This window comes from Oryctolagus cuniculus, chromosome 1 (assembly GCF_964237555.1).
Source record: "Oryctolagus cuniculus chromosome 1, mOryCun1.1, whole genome shotgun sequence".
NCBI classification, from domain to species: Eukaryota; Metazoa; Chordata; class Mammalia; order Lagomorpha; family Leporidae; genus Oryctolagus; species Oryctolagus cuniculus.
In genome coordinates, this window is record NC_091432.1 from 16,963,003 (window position 1) to 16,971,930 (window position 8,928).

At 37.6% G+C, this 8,928-nt stretch overlaps 1 protein-coding gene and 1 pseudogene across 1 annotated transcript; both read right to left on the reverse strand.

Moving 5' to 3' along the window:
* Positions 1 to 805: 805 nt before the first annotated feature.
* On the reverse strand, positions 806 to 4,315 carry LOC100356856 (olfactory receptor 4P4-like; annotated as a pseudogene).
* Positions 4,316 to 7,665: 3,350 nt separating this feature from the next.
* Positions 7,666 to 8,595, reverse strand: LOC100356605 (olfactory receptor 4P4-like). Its single transcript, XM_002708891.3, has one exon. It carries the CDS (start codon positions 8,593 to 8,595, stop codon positions 7,666 to 7,668), a length of 930 nt encoding a protein of 309 aa, XP_002708937.1.
* Positions 8,596 to 8,928: the final 333 nt, after the last annotated feature.

Sequence of the window (8,928 nt, forward strand, 5' to 3'; positions counted from 1 at the left end):
CCCGGTTGCCCCTCTTCCAGGCCAGCTCTCTGCTATGGCCCAGGAGTACGGTGGAGGATGGCCCAAGTCCTTGGACCCTGCACCCGCATGGAGACCAGGAGAAGCACCTGGCTCCTGGCTTCGGATCAGCGTGGTGCGCCAGCCACGGTGGCCATTGGAGGGTGAACCAACGGCAAAGGAAGACCTTTCTCTGTTTCTCTCTTTCACTGTCCACTCTGCCTGTCAAAAATAAAAATAAATTTAAAAAAATTCTAGAGTAGATGCTGTTCTACTCTTACACAGACAATGTCACTCCAAAAGTCTCCTGGGAGGCATAAACCATATACAGGAATCCAGCTTCATCCTTCTCGTTCTTGTGTATCTCTGAGATGGGTGTGGACATGCTCACCACGCTGTGACCATTCACCGACAGGAAGATGGCTTGATTGGCGTTGAGCTGTAAGTGCCTCCTAATAATTTTTATGAGTTTACTCATGTTCTACAAGAATTTCGCTTTTATCCAGGACAGGAAGCTGCTTCTCACCCTTGTGTAGTTCTGTTATCACCAAGACTTTGGTAGGATGCTGTTTTTGGTTAAATTGGATATCTACTCTTTGTTTCAAGGTGCTGTGGGCTTGAAGGTCTGCTATGACAGCATGGGGCAGGGCGGGGGATACAGGGAGGCAGCAGGCAGAGGGTCTCAGCAACTCTGGGCCGATGGCAGCTCAGGGTCTCACATTTGAGTCTTATTCCCTACATGCTTTTGACTCAAGTTAGTCAAGTAGCACAAAATCTCAGAGGTGGTCTATCACATTTTCATTCACATTCATTTTCTTTTACAGATGCTGTCAATAATATTCTGTAAATTAACTGTATGTAGCCAACAAAACCATGCTTGATGCAAAGCATTTCTAAGGGAATTTTTTATCCCTGGAATTCCCAATGTATAAATTAGGAGATAGAACATAGAAGCAATGATGGTGTGAAAAAAAATGCAAACACTTTATCTTCAGGGAAAGTGGTGGGAGAGCTGAGATAAGCAAATATGGAGGGTCCAGAAAATAAGACAATGGCAGTGATATGAGATCTGAAAGTAGAAAGCACTTTGTGTCTGTCCCAGCTGATTGATTTCTTAATGTGGATACTATAAATATATAAGAAACAAATAGCATAACAGAAGTAACTAAGACAATCAGACTAGATTTGGCAACCACGAGGACACTCGTGATACTGGTATCAGTACGGGCAATTTTCAGCAAAGGAAAAATATCACAAAAATAGTGATCAATCTCATTAGGACCACAGATGGGTAATTGGATTGTTATAGACAATTGAAGAAATGAAAGGACAGCTCCACCAACCCAAGCAGCCAGGACCAGGAGTTTACATTTCGTCCTGCTCATGATGATAATGTAGTGAAGAGGCTTATAGACTGCAGAGAAGCGACCGAATGTCATGTCAGTGAGAATGATGATCCCAAATAAAGGTTGTGTTCCTGGGGCAGTGAAGGGAGAATGATGATCCAGAGTAAGTAATAGAGTACCTGAAATGGAATGTATTGAAGTGAAATAGACACTTTGAGATTTGATGATTGTTTACAGCCTTTGTCTCTTCCATAGAGGAATAGTAGGAACACTTTTTTTTTTTTTTTTTTTGTTCCTTCATACTATTTGTTCAACTCTTTCACTTAGTGTAAGGTCAACTTTATGGTCTATAAGTAAACTGAAAATAGATCTTTGTAAAAATAAAGACTGGTTTTAACTGAAAAGTGATCCCTGTTAGGAATTTGGAAAACATTATGCTGAGTGAAATAAGCCAATCCCAAAGGGACAAATACCACTTGTTCTCCTTGATAGGTGACAACTAACTGAGCACCAAAAAGGAAACCTGTTAAAGTGAAATGAACACTAGAAGAAACGGTGACTTGATCAGCCCTTGCCTGACTGTTGATGAGCAGCTTAATATGTTATTCCTCTTAGCATTTTTTTTTGTTTGTTCTACTTAAGACTTTTGGTTGAATACTGTAATCAATACACAATTCTTCTTAAGTGCTGAAACTTAACTGAAAAGTGATCGCTGTTAAATATAAGAGTGGGAATAAGAGAGGAAAGAGATGTGCAATTCGGGACATGCTCAAGCTGACTTACCTCAAACGGTAGAGTTAGAAACATACCAGGGAAATCCAATTCAATCCCATCAAGGTGGCATGTACCAATGCCATCTCACTAGTCCCAGTGATCAATTTCTGTTCACAATTGATCATAATGATAGGACTAAGAACCAAAGGGATCACATAAACAAGACTAGTGTCTGCAAATACTAGCTGATAGAATAAAAAAGGGAGAGAACGATCCAACATGGGAAGTGACATACACAGCAGACCCATAGAATGGCAAATGTCCTAAACAGCACTCTGGCCTCAGAATCAGCCCTTAAGGCATGTGGATCTGGCTGAAAAGCCCATGAGAGTGTTTCAGGCATGGAAAGCCAAGACACTCTGGGGGGAAAAAAAAAAAAACTAGATGAAAGATCTCCACAAGTGAGATCCCAGTGGAAAGAACGGGTCATCAAAGAAGGAGGTACCTTTCTCTGAAGGGAGGAGAGAACTTCCACTTTGACCATGGCTTTGTCTAAATATGATCAAGGTCAGTGAACTCAGGGGGCTTCCATAGCCTTGGCAGCTCATGACAAGAGCCTAGGGTGATTACTGATGTATTTCAGGCATGGAAAGCCAAGACACTCTGGCAAAAGATCTCTGTGAGTGAGATCCCAGTGGAAAGAACAGGTCTTCAAAGAAGGAGGTGCCTTTCTCTGAAGGGAGGAGAGAACCTCCACTTTGACTATGACCTTGTCTAAACAAGATAAGAATCGGAGAACTTGGAGGGCTTCCATAGCCTTGGAAACTCATGACTGGAGCATAGGGAGATTACTGATGCCATAGACAGGAGTGTCAATTGGTAAAGTCAACAACAGGAGTCACTGTGCACTTACTCCTCATGTAGGATCTCTGTCCTTAATGTGCTGTGCATTGAGATTTAATGCTATAACGAGTACTCAAACAATATATTTCACTTTGTGTTTCTATGGGGGTGCAAACTGTTGAAATCTTAATGCATACTAAACTGATCCTCTGTAAAAAAAAAAAAAAAAAGAAATTATCAACTCCCAACTTGACTCTCACTGGGATTAAACATGACAATAGGTCTGATCTGATTTCATCATCATTTAAAAAAAATCATCTATTATTTTTCACTTTATGTTTCTGTGTGGGAGCAAACTGTTGAAATCCTTACTTAATGTATACTAAGCTGATCTTCTGTATATTAAGATAATCGAAAATGAATCTTGATGTGAATGGAAGGGGAGAGGGAGTGGGAAAAGGGAGGGTTGTGGGTGGGAGGGACGGTATGGGGGGGAAGCCATTGTAATCCATAAGCTGTACTTTGGAAATTTATATTCATTAAATAAAAGTTTTAAAAAAAATAAAGACTGGGAGTGTGAGAGGAGAAGGAATGGTTAGAGCACGGTGGGAGGGAGGGTGGGGATAGTGTCACTATGCTTCTAAATCTGTATATATGAAATACGTGAAACTTGTACAACTTAAGTAGAATTTTAAAAAAATGAAGATCTCTTGGGGCCTGCTCTGTGGCATCGATGTCTAAGTCTCCGCCTGTGGCCCCATAATCCCATATGGGCACAGATTCTTGTCCAAGCTACTTCTCTTCCAATCCAGCTCTCTGCTTATGGCCTGGGAAAATAGTAGAAGATGGCCAAAGTCCTTGGTCCCCTGGCCCCATACAGGAGACCCATGAAGAAGCTCCTGGATCGTGGCTTCAGATCAGCCCAGCTCCGACATTGCGGCCATTTGGGGAGTGATCTGTAATCTGCCTCTGCCTCTCTGTAACTCTGCCTTTCAAATTTATTTATAAATAAATAAATAATAAAAACCTTTTTAAAAAAGTTAATGGACATGGAATTATAAGATAATGTGAATTTTTATATGGATTTTTGAAAGTTTGTCATGTTATCTAATACTTATGAAATTATATTTTAGCATTATTAGATCTATTATAACAGATGCATATACAGAGGCTTCTAAATACTAAATAACTAGCACAAACAGCTGGTAATCAAGAGGAACAAGAAAATAAGTGTTTTTAAGTCTAGTATTTGAATCTAGGCTTTAAGAATTAAATAACTCAAAGAAAAGTGGAATTCAGTACAAGAAATATCAAAAATCTAGTGTTTTGTTACATGTCCACTTCCACATGACATCCAACGCTGAGTAAACTTCACTCATATTGGCCTGTATAAATCCACAGACGGAGACAGCCATATCTTAACCTCCCCCCCAAAAAAAGCACATAGTAGGGCATCCATTGAAGATGTATAGGATAAGCATTGTACTTACACTTTCAATTTTCAAAATATGTTGATTGTAATTAAAATAATTATCATATATATTTGTTGTGTACATGATATTGTAATTTATGTATAAAATTTTGAATGGCTAATTCAAACTAATATTTTTATTACTTCATATACTTATCTTTTTGTATTTTAGAACATCTGAGGTATTGTACCATTTTTTCAGTAATAACATTAATTTGCTGAAGCGTAACTTAGCAATATATTGTGGATCATCCATTTGATATTGTAACTTGAAACTTATTTATCTTACCAAATTCACAAAGAATTTCCCTTATTTTACTCTAATCATTTTTACACTTTTACATTTCATAGATAGATTCAAGATCTGTTTCATTTAAATTAGTGCAAAGTGTGATACATTGATGCAAGGTGTGTGTTTGTTACAAGGGGACATCCACTTGGGACATCCACTTTTTCCATCACCAAATGAGGAATAATCTTCTTCTTGTTTAATTTCCAAATTGCCAACAAACTTATTAAATATTAGTTAGCTCCATCTGTGTATGTTTCTTCAAGACTCTATTCTGGTACATTGATTTATTTTTCATACCTTTATGAAAACACCAATTGCAATGGTGTGTCAATTTTATTTTTTTTCCCAAAACCAGCTTTTTGTTTTGTTGATCTTTTGTAATTTTTTTAGTTTCAACTTTGTTGATTTCTTCTCTAATTTTAATTATTTCCTTTTTTCTACTAGTTTTGGATTTGGTTTGCTATTGTTGTATGCCATGGAATACTACACAGCAGTAAAAAATGAAATCCTGTTGTTTGCAACAAAATGAATAAAGCTGGAAAACATCATACTCAGTGAAATAAGCCAGTTTTAAAAGGACAAATATATGTTCTCCCTATTTAGTGGTAACTAACAGAACCCCTACAAGTTGATCTATGGAAGTAAAATTGACACTTGTCTCAATTTTGAAGAAGTTTTTTATTTTTCATACCATTTGTTGAACTCTTTATTTAGTATGGGGATAATCTTTCGTGTATAAAATAATTGAAAATATATCTTTTAAAAAATAAGAATTTGAATAGAAGAGGGAGAAGCAAGAGGGGTGGGAGTGTGGGTAGAGGGTAGGTAAGGTGGGAAGAATCACTTTGTCCTTTTTTTTTTGACAGGTAGAGTTATAGACAGTGAGAGAAAGACAGAAATAAAGGTCTTCCTTCTGTTGGTCCACCCCAACAAATGGCCGCCACGGCCAGAACTGTGCCGATCCAAAGCCAAGAGCCAGGTGTTCCTCTGGTCACCCATGTGGCTTCAGGGGCCCAAGCACTCAGGCCATCCTCCACTGCCTTCCTGGGCCAAAGCAGAGAGCTGGACTAGAAGAGGAGCACCTAGGACTAGAACCAGCATCCATATGGGATGCCGGCGCCGCAGGTGGAGGATTAACCAAGCCACAATGGCGCCGGCACCAATCACTATATTCTTAGAGTTGTATTTATGAAATGCATGAAGTTTATATACCTTAAATAAAAGATTTCTGGAGGAAAAAATTACTACTATATATGTCAAAAGTATGAGTAAACTAAGAATAAAACCTACAGTTTATTAAAACAAAAACAAAAACTTTTTGTGAGGCAGAGTACCTACTGGATTTTATTTCTGCCAAGTTAGGCACATAGGATGCAGATTGAATTGTTGGCATTTCTCACACTAATTTTTATTGTTGATACATAAAGGTTTTTGATATAAGTGAAGGGTCAGGGTATGTGAGAACAGTGTATGTAGTCAAATAAAAAAAGACCATGGTATCTGTAAATTAGATTCAATAGTTTCTACTTATATCTTAATCTGTGTCAAATTAACAAAAAGAATGATGCAACAAAAGAATATATCCCATAATCTGCCTCAACTGGAAAAACATGTTCATAAAAGGAATATCAGCATTAGAATGGGCTTATTTGGAATATTGTACACATACAGATGAATGCCAAAATATTAACAGGTAAAGAATAAAAATGTATTTTTTTGTGTTCAGTTTTTGAGACCATCCTGGATGAGGTAAATATAGGAGCCTGAATTATATCTAATAGAAGGACTTGCAAGCGCAGGAGAAAGGTAGTTTTATGCAGAGAAGATGTCAGAATGATGACCTGGTGGGAAATAGAGAGAGGTCCACTGTGGATGGATGAAAGTACCCAAGGGTAGGGAACACAGAAAGAAAAGTGTGCAAAGAGGAGTAATACCTAGCATGAGTTTCTATTATTCTATGTGCTCTGTGAAACTTCACATTAGCCAAAGGAATTTTACATATTTAGGAACTGTACTACTGGCTCTTGTCAAAGATATTTTATACTGAAGAATCATAAATTTAAAGCAAATTGCCAAGACATAGAGATAAAAATTGAGAAAACAAGCTTGTCACATGGGTCTCCCTGATTCCAAAGCCTAATTCCATGGCATTATAGTTTCTTCTAGTATAGGAAATTCTGAGATTAGTAGATTAGATTTAGACCAGTTTTGAGAAATTTCTTTTTTTCTGAAATTTATTTAAAGTATACAAATTTCATGTATTTCATATATACAGATTTAGGAACATAGTGATACTTTCTACCCTATCCTCCCTCCTGCCCATGTTCCCACCCTGCTTCTCCCTTCCTCTACTGTTCCTACTCTTAATTTTTACAAAGAACTATTTTCAGTTCACTTTATACTCATAAGGTTTACCCTAAACTAAGAGTTCAACAAACAGTATGACAAAAAAAAAAAAAAAAAAAAAAAAAAAAAAAAAACTGTTCATCAACAGTCAAGACAATTACTGTTAAAGATCATCACATCTCAAAGTTTCAGCTTCACTCCTATAGATTACCTTTCAGGTACTCTATTAGTCACCACACATCAGGGAGAACAAATGGTATTTATCTCTTGGGGACTGGTTTATTTCCCTAAGTATAGTTTCCAGTTGTATCCATTTCATTGCAAAAGAGAGATTTCTGATTAACGAGTAAGAAACCTGTATTTTATTCCAAGAGAAATTGAGTTTTGTGTAATTCTTCTTAGCAAGTTAATTGACCGCATCAAATATGTACTTTAGAAGAACATTTCTTGCACACTTGAAGTCCAGGTGGTCACAACTGTGGTAAGTGCAGATTGCAATGTGAACCAAAGTAGCTTGCCAACTTGCATCTTTTCTCATTTTACGTAAGAGGTAATTTAGTCCAACTCCCAAAGGAAGTTTACAATGCTTCTGTTAGTTTTTAAATGATAACTTACTGGGAGAGATGCAATTAAAAGCACAGTGAATATCGCCTTATCTACTTTAATTCTGAATTTGACAATCGAGACCATACCTTCCCCATGGCAAGTTTCATCTCCGTATTTCTCAGGGTGTAGATGAGAGGATTTAGCATGGGAGCAATCACAGTGTAAAACACAGAGATTTCCTTGTCCTTGTTCTCACTACCTGCAGGTAGTACATAGGTATAGATGCAGGGCACAAAAAATAAAACTACAACCATTATGTGAGAACTACAGGTTGACAGAGCTTTGCGACGCCCTGCAGAGGACCTTGTCCTAAGATTATATAAAATGAGAACGTAAGAAGCTACTAAAACCAGAAAAATGACAACTACCACCATCCCTGAATTAGCAATCACTAAGATACTAACAACATGAATATCTTTGCAGACCAATTTCAAGAGAGGCTTTACATCGCATAAGTAGTGATTTATCTGATTAGGACCACAGAAAGGTAAACTGAGCACCATGAGCAGCAGAGCAATAGAGTGCCAAAACCCCACAACCCAAGCCATGGCTAGCAGCATGTTGCATCTCTTCCGGTTCATGATGATCATGTAGTGCAAGGGCTTGACAATGGCAACATAGCGGTCTAAGGCCATAGACACCAAGATGAAAATTTCCACACCAGCCAGCAAGTGGGCAGTGAAGAGCTGGGTCATGCAGTCGTTGTAGGAAATGTGTTTTCTTACTGCAGCTAAGTCCCTGATTAGCCGGGGGACCACAGTAGAGGTGTAGCAGACGTCCATGAGGGAAAGGTGGCAGAGAAAATAGTACATAGGCTGTTCGATGAGATGGCTGCGGGTGATTGTGAGGAAAATGACGAAGTTCCCCATCAAGACAGCCAGATAACAAAGCAGGAATAAGAAAGAGAACAGTAGTTCTATTTGCCTATTTCCCCACAGTCCCATGAAAACAAATTCTGTGACATTTTTATGATTTTCCATGAAGTCCAGATGAGTCCAGCATACACACTGGAAATTTAATCCATCTGAAATAATATAGAGCACAGTACATCTTAATATTACATTTTAAATTTTGGAAATATTCATAAATTGAAAAACAGAGATGTAGGCCATAGAAAATGTATGACTTTTTTAACCTTTAAACTCTTCCTAGGTTTCTATTTAATAAAAAAAATTTGCACATGAAAATATATGAATATTTATATGACTTCAGCTCTCATAAGAGCCTATTAGGCCATTTTACATATGAAGAAATAGAGGGATAATACAAATGTGGTTAATTTATTGAACAAAATTATTAAGATAGTAAAAGAA